The sequence below is a fragment of the Phaethon aethereus genome (genome assembly GCF_964289735.1).
Source record: "Phaethon aethereus genome assembly, chromosome: Z".
In the NCBI taxonomy this organism is placed as follows: domain Eukaryota; kingdom Metazoa; phylum Chordata; class Aves; order Phaethontiformes; family Phaethontidae; genus Phaethon; species Phaethon aethereus.
The window spans coordinates 57348536-57372316 of record NC_138577.1 but is presented as its reverse complement, the minus strand read 5'-3'; the positions used below and the strand labels follow the sequence as shown (position 1 = coordinate 57372316).

The 23781-nt window shown below is 41.4% G+C and overlaps 1 protein-coding gene across 1 annotated transcript in view; it reads right to left on the bottom strand.

Moving 5' to 3' along the window:
- Positions 1 to 23781, bottom strand: part of NRG1 (neuregulin 1) — a gene marked incomplete at both ends in the record, with an annotated part of 184866 nt that overhangs the window by 139941 nt on the left and 21144 nt on the right. Inside the window, 2 exons of the mRNA XM_082013482.1 lie at positions 4393 to 4517; positions 10853 to 11030. Of these exons, the coding sequence (XP_081869608.1) occupies positions 4393 to 4517; positions 10853 to 11030 (303 nt within the window). The remainder of the gene's footprint in view (positions 1 to 4392; positions 4518 to 10852; positions 11031 to 23781) is intronic.

Sequence of the window (23781 nt, the reverse complement as noted above, 5' to 3'; positions counted from 1 at the left end):
ACCTTCAGAAGAGGAACAACAAATTAAAGTTTAATGAATGATGAATATCAGATCCTTATTGACTACTGTACAACTCAGAGCCGTTAGTACCACTGCAAGTCCTACGGATGCAAAATCAGAAGCTTGCACAGGCCACTGACTGTGTAGCTAATGAATTTACCAAGTCTCACCTCTGCCTACAGTCGAATTACATGAATAGATCATCTGAGCACTTTTTGTTCAATTCAGGCAAATTTGTCCCAGCCACCCCCACTGATGACTCAAACTACATTAACTCACTTTGCACAGACGTGCAGGATGAGCGCTCGCACAATGCCCTGCATACAACCCAGCAGTTATCCAGCACTGTAGGCTGCTAACTTCTGAAATATCTCTTCAGGAATCCATCCTTTTGCACCCTGAGTCATGCTGGGCACAGCAAACATCCTTGGAGAGGCAGAAGATTTATGTCAACAGGTTTTAATGGAAAAGACTGAAACCACATTTAGCTGGAGCTGTGGCATTCTCACCACTTCAGAAAACAAGGTCACTTACCTAGTTGTCTAAACAAGGGGCTTGTGAGCAAATTTTAAAACATGAAATTGAAATCTTTTGCTGTGTGGTATGAAGTATTCTCTCAGTGTTGTTTATTAAGCACAGTAAGGTCTTAAGTTCATGTGAAAGTCCATGCAAAAATTCACTGCAAGAATTTTGCCTGATTAAAGTGAAAAATTAGGATGCAAAAAAGCAGTTACTATTGCATTAGCAAACCTGTGCACTATTTATACAACTCCAGGAGAACTTCATGCCTCTGTTCTGACCTCAATTACAGTCTTTCTTAGGGGAGCATATATGAATAGGAGTGAATGAAAATAAGAGGGCAGCTCATATCCTGTGGGCAAGTTATACTCATTATAAATTTAAAGGAGAACAGAATAGATCCCACTGCTTGCTATTAAGATTGGTAAAAAATAGTGTTTACCTACCTATTTTTATATCTGCTGCATTTTAATCCACACACATGGCTCTACAGACAAGGCTTTATGCTTCTTTCAGTAAAGATGAGAAAATGTAAAGGTCTATGTAGGTTAATACAGTTTGTATGTGGTGTGTCTGTTTTTATACATAGCAAAAACCTGCACAAGAGCAACTTTGGCAGTTTTAAGTAACGTGAATGTTGACAATAACAGTAACAACAACAAAGAAAGGAGTTACTATTGCATTGATTATTACTGTTTAAGACAGAAAATTTTACCATTTCTGGGTACGAGATCAGAGAAGAATAAAGTTCTTTGTTCACTGAAAACAACAAAGAAATTTTTGCAATTGTTTTATTGAGAAATACTCATTTTTTCTATGTTTTGAAGCAGAGAATTGAAATTAACAATTTCAGACATGAGACCTTAGTAGTAAAGGTGTGGCTTTTCCTATCCTTGGGAAAAAAATAAACATATTTGCCTTGTTCTTAATGTGTTATTTTTTCCTAATGTCCATTGCTAGTTGATGTTAGAGACAAGGCATCATGATAGATAGACCTTTGGTCTGGTCCTAGAGTTCTCTTTTGTGGCATACACCAGCAAAGAAAATTTCAGCTAAAATGGTTAAAATTTGACAAAATTCTAGGGAATTAAAACTAAGATTTTTATACTGAAAAACATCAATCTTTTAAAGGAAAGAAAAATAACCCCATGCCCAGAAATACCGTCACCTTATCTACCCTTGGACTCAAAGCACCCAGCATAAAGGGAAAGGAGGATCTAGTTTGCAGATAGCAGGGCACACGTAACAAACATGACCAGGTAGGGTCATTAAATTAAAGGTCATAATTAAAGTTATGGTTCATGTAGCAGAGCAGGTCAGTACAACCACAAGAAAGTCAGGCCCTCTGATGCATCTTTCTTTACCCCACTGTCACCCTAACTGCTGGAGGTGGAAGGAAGAAACTTCTCTGCCTACCCTGAGAGGTTCAGCCCTCTCAGATGTCCACATACTAGTTTTCTACAGGAGTTCCTCAGCTGCATTGGACTCCAAGGTCTTTTCCAAAAGCCCATTGGCAGGAAATAACAAATACGAGCTAAATATGCTGGTGGTTTTTTTTTTTTTAAAACTCTCTTTTATGAATAGTGTAGGACCACACAGATATATAGGACCTGAGTAATGACTGCCCTTCAGGGCTCATTACCGAGTTTGGACCTGAAATCTGTCATTAAGCTAGCAAGGGGAAGAGGTCAGGGAATGTGGGGAAGGAGGGGTGAGGAGGTCACCCGCACAGGGGGTCTGTCCCTGTTTGCAAAGCAGATGTTGCCCTCTGAGGCCTTAGGGATCCATTGCTCTTAAGTCACCAGATGTTGTGCATGCTGTTCCTCAAATCCAGGTGGAAAATTCCATCATTAGGAGGAAAACTAGGAACAATTTTACTGGTAATTTATAAGCAACAACAAGCAGAGAGGGGTCAGATGTATGTGTGGCTACCAAATATGCATGATGGATTTATTCACTCAAATGAATGCTGCCATGCCTGATTCTAGATTATTAAATATCACTGAGATGTTCCAGTTCAGATATCACTGGGTTTCCAGTTCAGATCTTTACAGACAAGAGCCAGCTGCCAGGTTTAGATTAGATCCAAGTTTGCCCGCATTCAAGAGAGTTTGCATGCATGGCTGTGTTTTAAACAACGTAAGTTTCACAACAAGATTAGACAGATTCTAACAAATCAGTTATAAATGCACACAACAGGGCTTGCCTGCAAATGTTTTCATTCAAAACTGAGCTCCCATCTCCCTGCAGCAGGAGTGTTTTGCTGTCATTCAGCACAGCCCAAAGGAAGTTGAAAAATCCGTGTCATGAAGCATAGGAATGAGGTCCCACATGCACTCCCCAGCCACATCACCATTCCTTGTCTGAGAAAGTAACAGAGGATGCCCAAGCATTTTTTTTGCATTTATCTGTATCATTGCCCAGGCACAGTGCGTATGGCTGAGTTTTGGAAACTCCAGTATCTTGGAAACAGTATAGGAGCTTTGCATGTAAGCAGCTAATGAGCAACCAAAGTTTGTATTCATGGAAACCAAGAGCATGTACAAAGCTACACAGAAACACCTATGCATTTTTCCTCCTAATAACATTCTGGTAAATAACACTTGAACTGTAATATCAGTCTCCTGACATCTGATCATGATTATAATAACATATAGCTAGTATGAAATCTTAGCACTTGAGATTCTTTAGTTGACGGAATAGAATAGCAAGTACACAAAGTGAATACAGTTGAGCAATTGTTGTGTGACCACAAAACAGCAGATAGCCAAAGGCAAATCCCACGGGCAAAGGTTTATGTTTGTTTTTCTATTTGTTTAAATGCCTATCTCCTGTTTCAGAGCACAATGTGGAATAGAAAAGCATCCCTGATAAATTCCCATTGCAACAATATCTTTAAATCCATCTCAGATACACACACAACTTCTGCTTTGTTTGTTAGTGAGAGTATGTTCCTTTGATACTTCACAACTGGCTGGACACTGGAGTTTGAATTATTGGAGCTGAATTAGTCAATGTCACACTTAAGAAACAAGATTTCAGTTGAACTGCAGCCTCCAATGCACTCGCAAGGAGAAACAGTACTGCTAAAACATTTGTGTTCAATGAAAACACTCACAAAATTCCCCAGAAGCAACTGGAACTTCCTGTATACGAAATGGAAAGGAGCCTTGCAAAAATAGCTACAACAATTTTAAATCATTTGGGTAAGTCTGAATGCTATCTGCCTTATGAAACGCCCTGCTCCTCAAGAAATAAGTTTAAATCACAGTACCTGAACTAAAATACCTGAACTATATTCATGCCTTTGAATAATATGCCTTCAAATACATTCATGCATTTGTCTTTATTATTTTAGAAATCAAAAGAAAAAAACCTTTGAGCATCCGTGAAAGTAAAAATGGTGGCAGTCAGAAAAATACAAATATTACTTAAAGACAAAGACAGGAGTGATGGTTTAGAAGTTCAGACTAGGGCATGTTTTAGGTTAAATGAAATCTTCCCCTCAGGCCTGCAGTACTTCCACTACTCATGTGTACTATGGGAATTAGAATAATATTCCCTTCTCTTCATCCTCCTCTTATCTTGACTATTTAGACTGTGTCTCAGACTTGGTGTTGGAAAGTGTCTCACAGAAAATGCTGATCTCTCATGAGTTCTGTGGGATTCATCCCATTTGTCTGGGTAAGGAAAAACAAACATCTCAACTACATAGCAGACAAGTCGGGCCTGATTAATTTTCTTAGCACACCTAATAGATTTCAGTTTCCACTTCCACTTCACCTGCAAAGCTTTCGCCTTCTCCAAACCCTTTTATCCTGGCTTTAACACATGGTCTTTCTGAATGTGATAGTAAAAAAGAGCCTTACTTACCATTGGTGTCTGTGATGATAACACTGGCTTTAGTACTGTCATTCCCTAGTTTGCTGCTCACTCTGCATGCGTATTCCCCAGCGTCAGCCAATGTGGCTCTGTAAATGTGAAGCTCAGAGTATTTCCTGTGAAACCAGAAAAAACATGGAAATATCCTGTACTGGAGTAACAGCCATTGCATCAACTAATGCACTCTTTTTTCCCTCTTAACAGAGAGTCTTGTCTTCCATTCTTACTGACAGATTAACACTACCCAGGTTTGAAAGAAGGGAGGAGAATAAAAAAAATTCTCTCTTATAGGCTGCTGGAAAGCAGGCATATTAATGAACTCAAACGAAGATACTTATTTATGCTTTTTTGCTTGAGAGGAGTCTTTGTTCTTAAAGGAAATCTGAAAAACAACCTTTCTCTCTCAGCTGAATTGTTGGCTATCCAGATGCCACAGGGATGGGTGTAATATTAAAATAGATTACCCTTTCCTACAGGTTCATGTTGCCAGTAGCAGAGTTCTGGGTAAGTACTGTAGTTTCCAACATCTGACTAAATAATCATGAGATTAGGACACACCACTCTCTTTAACAACCTCTGAAACCCCAGCAGTAAATCATTCTCCAGCACTAACAAAAAATTATGGGCGGGAGCACAATTTGCATGAAGCTACATTTTGTTGCTGGCTCAGAGATGTAATTTAATCAGTCTCCAAGGTATTAAGATTAGTTTTTAAAATGCAGAACTCCTGCCTGTCCATTAATTTGGTAGGAACATGTTCTGATGTCATTCAAGGGGTCCCCAACTCAGGTGATGGCAATAATCCCATTACCTACACTGCGAAGAATGACTAGCTTGGGGAAAATACACGTTATTGCTGTTCCCAGTTTCTGTTTAAGAGAAGTACTTTGGGGGAGTTTTTGCCTGTATCAAAGCCTGCTCACTTTTCTACAAAATAGTCACTTAGTAGAGTGCATGAGCATTGGCTTCCCTAAGTTGGCCTAGCCCAACATGAAGGACTGATCCCCAGGAGGCAGGGGTTCTTCACTCTAAAAGTTCATAGTCACCAGCATGTCTGGCAAAGAGTGCTGAGCTAAGCAATGTTTGAGGACTTGCTTTGCTTCAGCACAGCCATGTCTCCTAAGTCTCCATGCAGAAATCACTGGTTACTGCTTCTGGGAATGACTGAGCAGGGCTGGATTCAGACCAGAAACAAGTCTGTTGTAGCAGGGTGGCTATCAAAATATTCAATGCCACTTTCCAACTCATCCTTGTGAGCCACCCCTCCCTCCACCACAGTAGACTATCCCATCTGCTATCAAACATCTGCTTATCGGCAGCTCGGCCTTCCCTGCCTCTACGCAAAGGCCCTACCACTGAGGAGTCAGCACTGTGGCCCTCATGGCATGAGAGCAGTGTACTAGGTGGACCCAGCTCTGCGAGAAACCCACATTACAACAGCTTCCTGTCATGCCATGAAAGAGGGCTGCTTTCTTGAGGCCACTGGGCTTGCAAGGAGGAGGAGCAGACAAGCTAGGATTACCAATTTGCTTGGGTTTGCTCAAATGGTAAACAAATGAATAGCTGACTATTTCAGCTCCTTTCTCAGGCAATGTTAAGAGCCCAGTTCCCAATGCTGAATTAATTAACTGGGCTATATTTCAGATGGCATACAAGAACTGTGTGGCAACCATGAATATATGAGAAAAACGTGGTCGAGACACTGACAGAAGTGTCCAGAAGGTGAAAGGTACTGTCTCTTTGGGTGCAAATTTTGCACCTGACTAACAGCTATACCTACACCACAGTAAAAATGGCTTACGCTTTAATCTTCCTACAAGCCATCTACACACCTGCCTTTGCAACAGACTCTTGAGGGCTTGTGCAGGAAAGTCTGGCAGTAGCCTATGCCACCTAACAGCTTGCATTGATGTGTGTGATATTTCGTATATCCCACAGGTTATCTTTCAGCCATGCTTGCAGACATTCATCTAGATGGAGAGTAGGCTGTGGCCTCAGGGTGCTTCAAAAAACAATGTAAACAGGCTCAGTTTTTTGAGGAACTCACTTTAGCCCAGTGATAAGCAAGAAGCACAGCTGCAGCTATATCACTTTTATTTGGGCACCCACTGTATGTCTGCTGCAGTCTCTTTTTCTCTCCATATGATTTAAGTAATATTGATGTAAACCACCTTTGTGTCACTCTTGGCTTTTAGAAGAAGAAACTCTTCGCCCTGCACATTTTTTTTTATTCTCTGTGGTTTACATGATACCTATGCGAAAATGGGAGGAATTGTGTCTTCCTTTGATGGTTGTAAGATTATATTAAAATAGGTGAAGCAACTGTATTTCTTACAAATCTACTTCTAGCAAGTACAATTTACTCTTGTTTTTAGAAAAACTCTGGAAGGAGTTTTCTTTCTGAGAGCAGGAGAAATAATATGAATATTTATAGCCTTAAGAATGTTATTGAGACATATCAGGACAGAATTCAAAACAGTCAGGGCAGAAGATGACTCATTAATGGCTGTAAATGAAGCAGCTCCCTAGCAATACAGTACTCGAACACTACTCATTTAAATCCCCTGATAAGGGATTTTGTATTCAAATGCTTGTCCTTTTCTCAAACTGTACCGTGCTACACCAAAAAATGCCTCTCCCTATAAGATTTACTTCTGCTATATCTTTAGCTCATCGCCATTATGACAATGCTGAGCTTGTACTCATACATGAAAGGGAAAGAAATACATATGCAGAATGCAGTCCCAGCCCACCTTATCTGACTGCTTGAATTCATTTTGCTTCCAGCCTCCATCTGTCATCCAGAATTGCCTGTCTGCGGGCAAATATCCAGGCTAAGCTTGGATGAAGCCCAAGGTACAGGGCATTTGCACACACAGTTTTCTCATGCACTGCTGCATCCAAAGCCATCAGCTAGGTGAAGTGACAAACACCTTCTCACTGCCCAAAAACCCCAACCCTGATAAAGGAGTCTCTCTTCATGTGATGAAGAGAGTCTGACTCTGTACAGCACACTACACTATGTGTAGGCTTCACCTGGGTTTGAAATCAGAGAAAGAAAATGAAATGTTACCAGTATAATTAGACAGGTATGGGAAAGTTAGGTAGCAGGTGAAAAGCCCTTGTCTGGTTCCTGATTTTTTCTCTATCTCCATTGACACAAAGGAATAGCTTAGAGCTTGGACGCACAAATCAATCAGTCATGGCATCATGAATCATGAGCAATCATAAGAGCAGCAGAAACTCACTGGCTGCATGCTCTTACTCCATGATAAATTTGAGGTAAAAAGTGAGTGCTTTAAACGCTGTTCATTAAAGTTTAAACTCACTCAGTTTCTCTTGATTTTCCAATGATAATGAAAAAGGGCACAGTCATTTGTGTGATTCACCTGCTGTATTGTCATGCCATCGCATGTTGGGGCTCTTCATCCTCTGAATCAACCACCCTGGTACCATCCTAGTGAGCTTAGAGGAGTGATTCCCCAAATTAATTTTACATGCAAGGCAGCCCTCAGAAGGCTAAGCTTTGAGGAAACCTCCATTGCCACAGAGTCTTCTAGACCATGAAAAAACTAGGAAAACACACTCAGAATCTGCCCCACTTCGGCAAATCCTTTAAACCATTAGTATTCACACTGGTCAAATGGACCCAATAAACACCAAGCTGCGGTATCATCTTTTTCATGCCTATTCCAGATGCCAAGATGAGGTCTTCATTTTCAACATCTGAGCTAGACTCCATCATTCTGCCAGGTATCTTTGCAGTTTGTTAAAAAACCTAAAGCTAAATAGCCAGAACTCAGAAACATTTATTTTTCTCCATACAATGAACAGGTTTATTCTGCCATCACACAACGAGAAAGGTGTTTTCTTGCAAAATATGACATTACTAAAAGTCAGTTCTGGCCATTGAGCACTGTTTATAAACTTTGTGAGGTTTTTATAAATATGTAGAAAGTGTTATTCTCAAGTGCTTGGACTGAAGGAGTCAGTAAGACAGTGGTACCCTGCATATTAATGGTTCTTAAGAAACATAGCCTACTTTTTATGTAGCCATTTGACCTTTAAAATAGACATTAATCCCAGACAGCTCAACAGCTACTCTAGCCTTCCTAGTTGATGTTTCCCACAATTGGTAATAGCAAAAAAAATCACACTAAAATGCTTGTTGTAACGATATGGCAGCATACAAACATGACAAATATTTATCAATGTGCCACCATGAAAAAACACAGAAAATATGTGAGGAAAAACTCCTTGATCATTGCTATTCCTTTAATTTGTGATAGAATCTTTTTAATGTGGCTTTGTTTACTGTAATCTGCATGTCTTTTTATGCATTCATTTGCACTGCATTTCCCCCCATTTTCCTTTAGCTTTAGAACATGTGCCTGTCCCACTTTCTATCAAAATAAAAACTCTCTCCTCTTAAGCTGTTCACATCTGCTCAGTCTTGAGTAGCAGCACACGTAAACAGCAAAAGAAGAAATAGCAAAGCACTGATGTGTCCCCAAATTAAAATCTCAAAGTAGAAAAGCAAGGAAAATCCTTCAGATGTCAGCAGACATCCCTTGTCTTTCCCCTTTTTGTACTCTACATCTAGTGACTTTCACATTTCTAACTGGAAGGGCTTCTCTGTTCCCTACTGACATTTCTGTTTTAAAACAGAAAATAGAAGAGAGACATTCCAACAATGAGTGGAATTTTGTGGCTGGGATAGCACACAGAAGTGTGAAATCCAGGTCAAAGCCTGCACTCTGCCCACTTACAGTGGCGGAACAGGACTTCAGATTTCCATTTTCCAGAAAAAGGCTCAATTGTAATTTTTTTCATTATGTATCTTTTGGTGAATTTTAAACACGTTTTGGCACATCAACCTCAAAAATAGTCTCACACATTCCACATGCATGCTCTAATCAATAGCTATTAGCTAGTTTCCCTTCTGCCAGCTCCTCAAAGTTTTTATGGGGGGGAGAGAAAGAAGAGAGCTGGCAGAAGGCAGTGACTGATTCAATGCTGAACTGACAAAGGCCAGCCCCAGAAGGTGAAACCCTGGCTCCAGTGAGTTTGGGCAATCCACATCAGCAAAAATGTAAGAGGAGAAAATACTGTTTGCCCCTCACAGGCAGCACTGGGTTGCTGGGGAAGCTGGGGGCCAGGCTCTGACCTGAACATTTTCTTTACAGAATAGGCTGAAAATACAACTCTGAGGGAGACATATGGCCCGGCAAATGGGTCCAGACAATTTGCCAGGCTATCTGCCACCTGGAATAGCTCCATTTCGCAAATGCTGGAAGGAGACATCACAGGTCCCTTCTCGCCGTCTGTGCGACTGTGGCACGGGGGCTGCGGCGATGCTGCCCTGCCCCTCTCTTTGTTTCACCTTGTGCCCCAGGATGGGGACAAGAAACTGCAAGGCAGGGCAGGACATCTGGTTTTCAACCTGAGTAACTCCGAAGAGTCAAGCGCCTGTCTGATTTTGGCTGCTGTTTTGCCTAATGAGATGATACCTGACAAAAAGTATGGAGGGTACTTGACACCCTGGAAGGAAAGACCTCTTGCAGAGCCCACCCCACATACTCTGTGTCTTGTACGAAGGGAAGGCATGGCCCAGTGCCACAGAGAGCAGCCCTGCCTACTGAGAGCAGAAGTGAGAGTTGAAGGGATGTATTAAAACAGATTTTCATAGTTTTCTTTGATGCTGTGTCAATGTGGCCACAATCTAAACTTTTTAACCTAAACAACAAGGTGGAGACCAAACAACAAAAGTCTTCTGTCTCAATGCAAAAACCTCATAAGTGTAGCTTCTTCTCCTTTCCCGCAGAAACAAGGCACCAGACCATCTTTTGGCACTGGTCATCAGTCACATATAGGGGACACTTTCTCCCAGCCAGGAGGACAAATATTTGCAAGCTTTGCTACTCACCTGACTCTGCCAGACCCATGCCTTGTTCTGCATGTGCGGGAATGCCTCTAAGTAAAGGACTACTGCAAGCTTGCATAAGGCATTCAAAGCTAATGCAGGCAGCATTCAGCCCTTCTTAAGGGATAGATTGCTTGCAAAGCAAATCTCAAAAATATTTCTAAATCTATATTGCTTTGATGATTTTAAATGTCCTTGGATTTTAGATAATAAACATGTTACCTTTCTCCTTGTCAGTAGTTTAAAAATGGCCTGTCTCCAAGGTTTACTGGTTAAAATGATAGCCTTTGGCTATCAGAAAATAAATAGAAATTGAAAAGGGAGAATTATTTATGAAATCATTATACCGTACTACAACTTCATCCATATGTTCACATGTCAGTGCCTGTTTCCTTAGATTTTCTTTCTCCTTAACTCACAGCTTTTAGCTTTGTGATACCATAATTAACAACCTCAATGCTTGTGTTCTGGTGAACAGCTCTCCCCACCCCTCCCAGCTCTGCTTAAGAGATATATCTCTATACTTACTTTTGTTTTTTGGGAATCTTGATGTTTTCTGGTCTGTTTTTTTTTGTTATTTCCTTTCCATTCTTTAACCATTTGAATCTGAGCGCAGGGTACTCTGAAGTGGTTTCACACCTTAGCACTAGCTTCTGACCCACAGCAGCCTCTTGGTTTTTCATTTCCTTCAATTTGGGAGGCACTGCTAAAGAAATAGAAAAACGTGCTGGTGATTAGTCCATCCTCAGAAGGGAAAACAGTGCTAATTCAAGTTGAGCTAGGCAAGGCACAGAGAGCAAAAACCCCAGCCAGTCTAGAAAAACTTCTCCACCGAAACCTGAAAAATAAAGATCATTTGTGTGTTACGTGTATCAACCTTAAAGCATAAGGGCACATTTAATGACAGCCTAGTTTGGCCCTTGGGAGTCCTCCTACAACGTGCAAGCCTTATGCAGCCTTAGCAAGAACTAAAGTGCTGCTTCTGATTACGGTATGAAGCACTAACAACACTTAATTGATCGTGTGCACCTAGACACAAGACAGCATGCTGCGGCAGGCAGCCTTGTAGGTAATACAGAAAGGGAAAGGGAGGATGTCTTGCTGCTTTATTTATTTCGACTGCTGTGATTCGGGGGCTGTCCAAAGGCTCCAGGTGCAACTGATGTGACAGGGAGATAAAAGCATAAATTTAAGTTTGACGGCTTCTCTAATCTGAGGGAAAGGTTTTTGCTCCAGCCAAACATTATAACCCACGTTATACACCTCCCTCAAACCTCAGCTTGGCCATATCCTTTCCTTGAGGCAAATGACAATGGGCTTGGAAGCCCATCAAGAGAATCAATATCAATTAAGGGTATTTTGGACACAGAAGGGGACACTGCATTCAAAAGGCTCAGCCAACGGCTCCCACACACTGAAGGGCTCCAGCTGATGCATGCCAGTTTCTACTGTGTTGAAGCAATAGTGTTTCTTCTGTGGGTAAATCTCAAACCATTTAGGGCTTTCTAAGTTAAATATTCCACAACTAGTACCTATCTTTGAACACAGGCTTTACAAGAAGATATAGTCCCTCTGCAAGACACTATCCTTCATTTGACCCTGTGGGTTAGCTGTAAAGCAGCCTCTATCATGCTCCAGTACTGAGGTAAAATACCTAGTTTTTGGGTTTTTTTAACAAACCCCTGGGGCTTAAGATAACAACTTTACCACACAACTGAAGAAGGCTATTACAGGTGGCTGCAGCTGGCCAGCTGATGGGTCATATTTTGTGAGTCCGTCCCAGCCAAGCTGCACCCCGTTGCTAGTCCATTACCTCCAGGGAACCAGTATTCCCATGCAGCACCTCTACCTGCAGTGTGTTTTGTTTCTTGAACAGTTGTAATATTGTTCAAGGAAACAAATGGCCAGCATGGCCAAATGATTCTCCGTAACATGCAGATTAGGAGCGTTCATCAGGACAGCAACAGGTCTCCAATATGGTCCTGTACAAGAAAATGTTTTAACAAACTGTAACATGCTTGATTACTGTGGTGGGATGACTCTGCCTCCTTTGGGACACATCCACCTGCTCCAGCATGGGGTCCTCCATGAGTTGTAGGTGGACATCTGCCCCACTGTGGACCTTTGTGGGCTGCAGAAAGACAGCCTGCCTCACCATGGTCTTCACCATGGGCTGCAGGGGAATCTCTGCTCTGGTGGCTGGACCACCTCCTCCTCCTTCTTTTTCACTGACTTTAGTGTCTGCAGAGTTGTTTCTCTCACATGTTCTCACTCATGTCTCCAGCTGCAATTGCTGTTGTGCAGGTTTTTTTACCCCTTCTTAAATATGTTATCCCAGAGGTGCTACTGCCATCGCTGATGGGCTCAGCTTGGCCAGCAGGGGGTCCATCTTGGAGCTCTATCAGACATAGGGGAAGCTTCTAGCATCTTCTCAGAGAATCCACCCCTGCAGCCTCCCCACTACCAAAATGTTGCCACAGAACTCCAAACAATTACATTTTGATATCTGTTGCTTGTATGTTTGTGGAGACTTGTCGATGTCAATTGCCCTTAATTATTATTCCAATCAGACAAAAAACAACCAGCACCATCATGGCTGTAACTATCACAGAATCATAGAATCTTTGAGTCAGAAGGGACCTTTAAAGGTCATCTAGTACACCCTTCTGCAATAAACAGGAACGTGTTCAACTAGATCAGGTTGCTCAGAGCCCCGTCCAACCCGACCTGGAATGTTTCCAGGGATGGGGCATCTACCACCTCTCTGGGCAACCTCTTCCAATGTTTCACCACCCACACTGGGAAAAATTTATTCCTTAGATCTAGTCTGAATCTACCCTCTTTTAGTTTAAAACCATTACCCCTTGTCCTATCGCTACAGGCCCTGCAAAGTGTCTGTCCCCATCTTTCTTATAGGCCTCCTTTAAGTACTGGAATTATGAGAGGCATGTATGAAGAACTGCATACACACATGCCTGATAAGCAGTTGACTCCTGCAGACAACAGCACAGCCTATCCCACACGTGAGGCAACTTCCTGATCCCAGAAAAGCCCAGGGAAGTCAGGGAAAGCCTGATTTTCCTGGAAACTGAACCCGGAGCAGAGCAGTATAAACAAAGGTGGTTGGGAAAATGCGGTTCAGCAGTGAACGATCAAATGAGGTGGCACTGGCTGGGCCACCAGCAGAAGATAGGGACAGAGCAGCCTTCAATAATTAAAAAAATTCTGATTAAGACGGAGATGACAACTCTTTTCATGCAGCTCTGCTGGTGTGGAAAAGAAGTCCCTGGCAGGAAGTCTTAGGCTAGACATCAGCAAAACCTCTGAGGGTAACAGCAAAACAAGAAAAGGGAGATCTTCCCTGTGGAGGGCATCCTTGGAGGTTTTACATACAGGGTAGGCACCTGTGTCAGGGTGGCACTGGGACGGATCAAGTAAGGCCCAGGATTTCATGACCAGAAAGAAATCTCTCCCAAAATGTCTTCTCATATGTTGGTTTCCATTTTCCAGCCCCCACAGGATAATTTGGGACATTCCAGCATGTTCCCAAAATGCTACCAAAACAATTTTTGTCTTCTGAAAAACAAATTCCCACACACCATTCTGAAACCAACATGTTTAAATGTATGTGCTTTTATGAGTGTGTGTGTGTTTGTACATATACATATACATATACATATACATATACATATACATATACATATACATATACATATACATATACATATACATATACATATACATATACATATACATATACATATACATATACATATACATATACATATACATATACATATACATATACATATACATATACATGCATGTCTAAATGTTCAGGCATTTACCTAAAAGAGAGAAAGAATTTTTGAAAAATACCAGTCTTTAAACTTTCCTCAAAAATAATCAGCATTAATTAATATCCTTACTACTGAAGTTTGTGCTGATCATTTCATTCTGTCATTAAAAAGTTAAGGTTATAGTATTTCATCACTACGTAAGAAAAAGAGCTGCAGAGGTATGACATAAAAAGGCAATATTCCTTATTTTAACATACTTCGCTTATTATAGTCCTAGTCCATATCTTGCATAAATTAAGAGAATAACCACAATTGCAAGGATCAAAACTTTTGTGCTTAAGACTTCAACTGGTTATTGACTTTCCTGTTAACATAGCACTGTGAAACTGGGAATAAAAGGGAGATGCCATTTTGTTCCTGAATTTTATTTTAATGCAGTATTATCTGCTCAAAATGACTTGCAGATTTTTTCCTCCATCAGAACTGTCAATGAAAAAAAAAAGTGTTAAATTAATATGCTCAACTCTTGCCATAATTCAGGAGTTACCAGGAAACATAAAAGAGGATTTAATCAATGGCAGTGACCCTCACTAATTCACAGTAACTTGCTGTCCAAGCATGCAGGCTCTCCAGGGAAAGCAGTAAAAGCTGTTCACAGACATGACAGAAAAGAGGCTGTTTCTTCTTTTTTCTTTTCTCCTTTTCATTTACACTATGTTTATTTCCTTTCAGCTGAAGTTTTGCAAAAGCTAATCAGACCTGCCAGGCATATGAGGAACCTCATGCTGATAAAACTACGGCACTGTGTGCTTGGATCAAGATCAGCTACAGCTTCCACTGGTGCAAGAGGCCATTGACTTTCACCACAGCCTGTGCCAGTTTCTCCGGTGCTGGTAAGACAGGGCCTTACCCCCTTGACTGAGGGGTAAAAATGACTTTAAAGGAGGCGAAAATGTTTACAATGATAACTAGACATTGCTCCCCAGTTTTTTCAGGAATGTATGTCTGCTGGCCTGCATAGTATCATTGCAGATAAGGAACACACATTTCCATATTCTCTCTGCAAAATAACTAGACATCTTACCCCGCCTCGCCTCTCTACCCCTTCCCACTTTGTCCCCACGGCATCTCCTGCCAGCGTGGCTCATCTCGACCGCTGCAGCTCTGCTCCCACCACTGGCGAGGCTTCTGCCCACCGCTGCAGCTGAGGCTTGCTGCTGTGGGCAGGAACGAGGGAGAAAGGGCGAGGAAAACACTGTCTGCATCTCCTATGCATGGATGGAGGTTAAGGTGCCTTCCAGGACAGGATGACTCGGTCAACGTGCATTGTGAAGGTGGAAGCATTTCCTGCGGGTCACATTTCGAGCAGCGCCGTTGTGAGCAGCTCCGGTATAGCGGCAGCAGAGCCCTTACGTGTGCCATCCAGCACAGAATGACAAGGGCCAGGTAGCAAAGAAACCAGGCAAATCCAAAGAGAAAGAGCAGAAACCAGGCATAGGAGCACCCCGAAAGTGGCACTGCTTGAACAAAAGGTGCAGTGGGTCCGCTTTATCTGTATTCCTTGTGCCAACACCTGGGAAGGCCTCACACTTTGAGAGTCAACTAGACACACAGAAAGGCACTCGTGTTTAACCCCAGGCTTTTCACACTCCCCACTCAGGACATCTCCCTGTGACCCGAGGGCCTCCCCCGATTTGACAGACTTTCTAAGAAAGCAAGAGGAGTGATCATGGCGAGAGAGTATGATCTCAAAAGCAGCGGAGCACTTGTGTCGGTCAGCAAAAGCCCGGCACTGGGTTTAACAGGCAAAAGCATGCAAGGTGTTAGATCTCTGCTTATTAAGATGGCTCGGATATCTGTCGTTTTGTTAGCAGTTTTTTCAGGAATGTATGTCTGCTGGCCTGCATAGTATCATTGCAGATAAGGAACACACATTTCCATATTCTCTCTGCAAAAGAATTGCTGATAATGTGTGACTGGAGATAACTTCTTTTCTCTGGACCTTGGTGAATTTGGCAAAGCACAGCAACCTCCTCAGCTTCAGTGTTTGATTGTACAGTTAATCTGCATGGAAGCTCAACACATTGAACAAATTAAACAGGAAACCTGCAAAATATTATCACACAACTACATGCTTTCAGCTGAAATTCCATGAGTGGTTGGGGTTTCTTTTCCCCTTTCTTTTCTTTTCCTAGGAAGGCACAAAGCCTTTTAAGAGTCTGAGCACAGGAATGTATTAGGCATGCTTGCCAGTAGGCACATGTGCACAGTTTGATGTGCAAAATTGTGACCAACAGCTTGGTGAGTGGTAACAGAAGCCACAAGAATAACACCCATTGCCTTGGCTTCAGACTTGCTTTTTTTGTAGTGTAATGCTTAAGGCAGGGCAGTAATGCAAGACAAATTATATTATTTCCAAAACACCTTCTCCCCTTGCATATGAGATTGTAATCAAGTTTATCATCAGCAGGCCAGATTTCCTAAAGCCTTTGGTATAAACGATATAAAATACACTTTAAAATTTATACTGCTCCTGCTTAAACAACTGAAAACAACCCCAATAGTTCTTGTTTCTTGTTGGTTTTAATTCTCCTATTTTTCTCTCAGGCAACATTTAGATTATGAACACTTTTCAAAATCTGGCTATATTTCCTTCCAGCGTGCTGAGTCTCTGTGCAGATTACCTACACACAATAAAACAGTGCAGGTAATGATAGGAGATAATCCCACATAACCAGTTCTCCAAAATACCAGAGTAACTGAACACATTGGAAAACCAAACAAATAATTTAGCTACTTAAATGGGAATTTCTTAGTTCTGAACTCTTTTGAAAATAATGCCAATAAATTTCAGCTTCTGAGTCTTGGTATGATTTGAATACTTATGTCTGTGTAAAGGACAAATGCAAACCTGACATTTGTCTTGAGCACTACCTGTAAAACCATGATCCACAGAATCTCATTCTTCCTAGTGATGTTAAAAATTTTTTGCAGAAATTTTACATATTGTAAAGGCCAAAAGAAAGGGGAATGCCATGGGAATGGCTAGCAACATGGTCCGGAGCCAAGAAACAGAGCAACAGGGGTGATGTAGAACTACAGCCATGTTCTTTGAACACTGGACCAGTGAGGAACCAGCAAATGCCACTATAAATCAGAGTATCTGCTCCCAAAAGCTAATCACAAAAGCAATTGTAACTCTGATTACCCTGACCAGGAGCTGCTCATCTCATGCTGTGGAGTGTTTGAGTCTAAACGCAGTGACCCTGACAGGTTTAGGTACGACAGTGCTCACTTGGTCCTTTCAAAGTAATGGTGCACCCAACAAACTCATAGATCTCCACCTAAAGTACTTACTTGGTGTGAGATCCTTTCAAGTACATGGTATGCCATGCCAGTGTTTATGGATGTTTACCTTTAGTCATGAAGCCATTCTCTGAGCTTTCTTTAATGTGCTTCCTTTTCTTTCTTGTCAGGAGCCCAGTAAACCCTTCCAGTGAGAGCATCATGGACTAACTCATAACATAACCTTGGGAAGGCAGGATTTTCAACAGGACGCTAGAAATGGATGTATGGAAGAAGTACTGTGCAAATGGAGAAGATCTCACTACTCCCCCCTCCAGTCTACAAGTAAAAAAGCATCTCCAGTGGAGCCAGAAAACGAATGGTAGTGACAAACCGGCACGTCTAGAAGTATCATGTCCACGAGGGAAAGCCTGAGAGTGCCCATTTATTCAGTATAACAAGATAATGCCAGGCTGTCCAGCCTCCTGCAGTCACTCAAGATATCAGTTTCTGAGCTTAGACCTCCTCAGAGACAGGGAACCGTGTTCAAAGATAGCAAAATATAGGTTTCACAAGAGAAGCTGGGTGTGAGCAAGCATCTAACATAAAGACTACAATTTAAAGGTCAACACGTAATTTATTTACTGATGATTGTGTCTGCAGAAACACACAGCCTGATTGCATTAAATACTCTCTCCTCTGGTTCACAGTGCTTCAGCTGACTCCAACTGGCTGCATCCCTGATAAACTTTCATGATCCTGTTAGACACTGTCAATATAAAAAACTGATCAGGTAGATTGAAAATGTGGGGACAGCATAAAATAAATATACTTGATATCCAATAAGTGATTCAGAGATAACTGCTCATAAAGTCGATATAAAAATCTGCGGGTCCATATTTCACATACCTAAGTGCATAAAGGTATATTCCAGAATCTTTATTTAAGCACTAAAATGAAAACAATCCAATGCACAGAAATGTTATCCAGGCATAAATCCCATGGACTTCAAGGGGACTTGCAAGTACTCAGTGATTTTTTTTTTACATGAAACCATTTTTGATTTAGGATCTGAATTTCAGGACTGCACGTTAAAAAAGTTTGTCTCAAGTGGTGTGGATTGAAGTCAGATGAGGGCAGGAAGCATGGCTTGCTGCATCATACATACGTCTCTTTCTCCTCTTTGCTCTCCAGCATACGTATTTCCAGCACTAATCTCTATCTTTGCTTGAAAAAAAGGCATGCAGTAAGTCACCAAAAAGAGACTAGTGCAGCTGAGAGAAGCACCTAAAAGCAAAGGCTGTGACTGCACTGCTAACTTGTCTGGGCCTCAGACTATGCCTCATGGCCAGACTTGGAAGGTTCACCAGATCACTGGGCTGAGGCATGCAAAACTTAAACTTTGGGTCTCAGCTGTGTAGGTTAGGTTAGTTATGTTATGTTTTATGTTACGTTATGTTATGTTATGCTATGCTATGCTATGCTATGCTATGTTATGTGTACTCACATTGGTGTGCCCTAAGATCACATTGGGAAAAATAAAAACATATGGAGAAAAAAAAGGCAGGGAAGGAAAGATGTGCAACGCAACGATATTCTCCTTTGGTATAATTTCAGAGGTTATTCCTCTAGATTACTGATGAAAAACCAGTTCTTGGGTAACTCTTTTTTTCTTTTTGGTAGAATTGACTTTATTTTATAGCTTCCTTAGAGCTTTAGCCTTTCAGTCTGAGGGCTCAAAATTTCTGCCACCATCTCCTCCTCTCCTCGTCATGTTTTGTATTCTCTGTCACACTCCTGTATTTGCCATCATCAGAAAACAGACTCCTTCTGTGTGCTGAATCCTGTAAGTTTTTCAAATTCTATGCACTATCATATTATATAACTCTTGTTTCCATCTCCTCTGGCCTCATGTGCTTCTCCACCCTCTTAGCATTTCTCTATCATGGTCTTTGCTTTCACACCGTTCCAACAAAGCTGGGATGCTCATGTACAAAGGACATGAGTGATTGCTTTCCCTTGACCCTAATCACAGAGGGACCCATTTTTTCTTCTGTTGTACAGTGTTTTCTTGGCTTTGTAGCATTTTCTGATTTTGCAATAGTTCCACTTCACAGACAAAAGTGTACCATGCATCAGCCAATAAATTGCCCAGTGCAAATCTATCCATAGCAGGTCTTCATAGTCCTCAAAATCTTCCTCATCCTCTTGAGGCTGTGGAAGCCTTAAGAGACAGAACAACACCACATATCTAGCAACATTACCAGCACACTTTTATGTGCCTGGTCAGAGATCTTCGTAATTAATCATGTTGGATTGTCCCTACTCCCATTGAGAGCTCAGTCATGTATGTAACATGTATTGGCAACAGTCTGCCAAATTAGTGCATGATGCAGAATTTAAATGACATCAGACAACATTGTAGTCACAGTGTTCACATAAATTTCCCTAGTATTAAAGCAATTCTCCATATTCCATAGGAAACCAGAAGGATCTGCTGCCCGCATGGATGCCTTATTAACAACTGATAAAACATGTGGAAAAGGGAGTGCCATGACAGGTGAGATTCAGTGGAAATGGTGGTCAGAAGGAGATTCCCAGACCATGGGATGGAGGGTACCTCAACAGATGACCACTAACCATCTCATCCTGCATGGGTTCACAGAGCTAGAGTCACTGCCACCACCACCAAGGATACTTGAGTAATCTGAATCAGGGATATAACCACAGGAAAGAATAATTAGCGAGTACACAGAAAGACCCAAAACAGGATTTACCAAAACAACTGCCTTCCCAAAAGTCCCAAACAATCTGCCTTTTGCAAAGTTCACACAGAGGCCACCACTTTTCACAAAGTAGATGAGAAAATTTCTGGGCATCCCCAGGCACAATTACTAGTTTAAGGGGTTCATTTGTCTGCTAATGTTCCTCTCCACAAAGAACCACTCATCCATGTGGAAATTTTGGGGTGGGAAGGTGAAAAATCTGAACTGAAACCTGTCTGATGGCTTGCTTGGCTTGAACAGAAACAAAATCAAAACATAGAGGTGAATTTGGAGAAAACAATATTAACTGGACCATCAAAAGCAAGAAGTTGCTGTTGCATTACAGACTGCATAAAATATTCATAGCAGTGTGAAGAACTTTGAAACTTTGAAGACATTGATTTGCTAATGCGTGAGTCAAACTTGACAATATGGGTATTGGCTCATCATTTGCCACTTTCCTTCTCCTCCTCTCCTTTAAAAACCTTCGTGGTCCACTCTCCTAGCAATGCTTTTCTTCTGGGGTTTATGTGGGTGTTCAGCACTAGCTGTGGGAGGATGTAGGCCTACAAAACATCTGTGTGCTCAAAGACTGCATGGAGGAAACCTGTGAAAGGCGAGAGCAGCCCTTCCGCTGTGACCCCAGAGTGGGGTCTGTCCCCACCCAGACTTAACCAGAGCTGTCTCTGAAGTTTTTCTTCGTCATTTTCTCCTGGTGCTGATCATAGATGGACCAGAGCATGTGCTAACCCTAACTGCATCCTAGCTGCACAACACCTGACTGAGTGACTCTCCCTGCTCTTGGCCTGCCAAAATCTCCAGTAGGTAGAAAACGTCTCAGCCATTGCTGGTAGAACATGCTTGTGCCTCCACTCCTAAGTCAATGCAGAGGACGACTGCTTTCATACCTACATGCTAAGGGGAAAATTAACGTAGTCTGACAGTGCCAAAACGTGCCACTCCTACAGCAAAAGCATATGCCTTTCCAAGGGACACGGCACAAGTAGTCCTGGCCCCTTCAGTTAACTGAGGTGGCCGTGCCTTGGAAATGTCTGTTAGCAAAATCTTCTGTTTTTTACCAGAAGGTATGCAAACAGTTTAGACAATGAGACTGAAAGCCACTTGACTCATTTCAGGAACTGAGGATCTGGATACACCTGGACATTGCACACAAATCATCAGCTCAAACCCAGCTCAGCAAAAATCTAAACATGGCACTTAACATTGTGGGCTTGCACAGTGTGCAGAGAGCTCCTCATCAAATGCCCTCCAGTATCATTTACTTCCAACATATACTGAAACCCACATTTATAGTCTGCAGCTATGGCAAAACAGAAGGGAAACTACAGTGAGAAGGAAATGTTCATGTCACACCTGTTTGAAAATTTGTGCAGGCTTTCTTCAGACAAATGAAAAATTAAACAAAATTCTTATGAATAAATATTGCTAAATACCTGTGATCAGGAACAGCTCTCAAAAGGACCTAATTAGAAGCATCTACCCTGGTTAAATTATTATACAAGATTAGACATCCTTTTAAAGGTCAACCTCCAAAAAACCCAGCCCCGCATGATCAGTAAAGCGTGCAGAAACATGCCACAGTTGAGCAATCACTGGAGGAGGGACAGGAACACTTTATACAACTCTGAAACAGTTTCTGGACTGTAGGCAAAAGTTCAAAAATTATGCAGGAAAAATTACAAGGCTTTTAAAAAATATATTCCAGGTCAACTGTAAGGAAAAATTACAAGGCTTTTAAAAAATATATTCCAGGTCAACTGTAAGTGGTGTAATCACACACCAGGAAAGCTGTGTGAATGTTAAGTAGTGGGCCACGTAGGAGTGGAATCACCACACAAATACAGGAAGCTATGAAATAGGTCTCAAAGTGAAATAGACCTCCAGGCCATCAAGTCCAGCCTGGAATTCCTGGTCCTTGATGATCAAGCCCATCCCGCCAGGTGTTCAGGTAACCTTTTGTCAAAATCCCTTAATGGCCTTAAAATCTATGACTCCGTCAAAAAGACTATTACATGTATTAAACAATAATTATTTAACATCCTATGTATCTAATCCTTGTGATTGCAGACAGCAGTACCTATTGTCAGGGAGGAATTATGGCTTTTATTGTAGGAAGGGGATATTTTTTATGTAGAAGCCACAGGCAGACCTTCTAGATCCACTCAAATATATAAAGCATAGTAAGTAATGTGCATAATTTACCAAATCTTATGCCCCAATCTAGGCTTTCCATTAGCAGAACAGAGACTATATTGTAAAGTTTAGTTAATAGGAGTTGGAGAATAAACTCCACATGAATTCTGAACAGACTGTCAGTGAAAAGAATAAAGACATGGTAAATCAAGCAAACCTCCCTTCCCCCACTTCTTTTAAACTTACAAATAGTTTTCATGTGTCGCAGCTTTGGATAAAACCACAGCTTGAAAATTGATTATATCAAGTGTGCAAGTATCCAAGGCTTTATATGCTATTATGATAAAAACTGAAGGCCCAGCACAGTACTAAGGTAAAATTCAGGCCCTGTGAAAATAAAATGCTTTGTCATTGATTCGATACAGCTAGACTTTCACCCCAGAAGACACAGAAATGTGCTACACTCTAAAGGGAAAAAAGTAAAGTACAGACCTTTTCTATATCCAAAATTGCAAATTTTTAAGTGAAGCATAAATCAATTTTATTTAAAACAAAGGCAAAGCCTCAGTGTGAACAAACTTAAATTGATTTAAAGCTGTTTTATGATTAAATACACATTAAAATCAATTCCTTAACAAATTAAGTTGAATCAATAAACTTCTGGATTAAATTAGTGCTAACAAGTCTTTCTAGAGGCAATGCTCTCTCTGCTTCAGTTGAATTGATTTAAGAAACCTGACTTTAATGACAGTGACTTCATGTGTTAACACTCATACATGTTAATATCCATTTATCATTCAGGGTAGAAAGACATCAATGTGATTATAAACCTCGGCACCAAAGGACTAATGAGACCAATGTCCCATCCTTTCTTATTCTCCTTTTCCTTTCATTCTCAAGGATACTACCCTTGTGAACCACAGCTTAATTTTGCTACTACTGAGATGGAGATTTTTGTATATCATCTTCTGTGATCTATCTATTCCACACAATTTCGAGTAAAAGTTTCATTTGGTTGTTATTTCTGCAACAGGAAATCCTTCCTTTGCTTCTAATTCACAGCCAGTACACCAACTTTAATCATGAAATCTGCATACAGATCGCATCCAGCATAAATTGTGCTTTTCTGCTGCTGAGAAATTACCGAAGAGCACTAGTAGAATGACTGCAAGCCAATCTGCAGTAAGGCTGTTCCCACCACAAAGTCCCACTAGCCCTCAAACCAGCTCTGTTCAGGTGTGGACAGCTGCGCTGCAAGGAAGGCAGCAATCTACACGCTCTTTACTGTGCCAACAGAAGCAAAATCTCACGCAGGAGTACCCTGAGACAACTCCCCAGAAGAAAGCTCAGGTGAGGAGAAGCAAGAAGGTTCCCACACGCTGGTGTCGGTGTCATGCTGGGGCAGCCCAGCAGACTGCTTATCTATTTCTTGCAGAGCCAGAATTAAAATAAA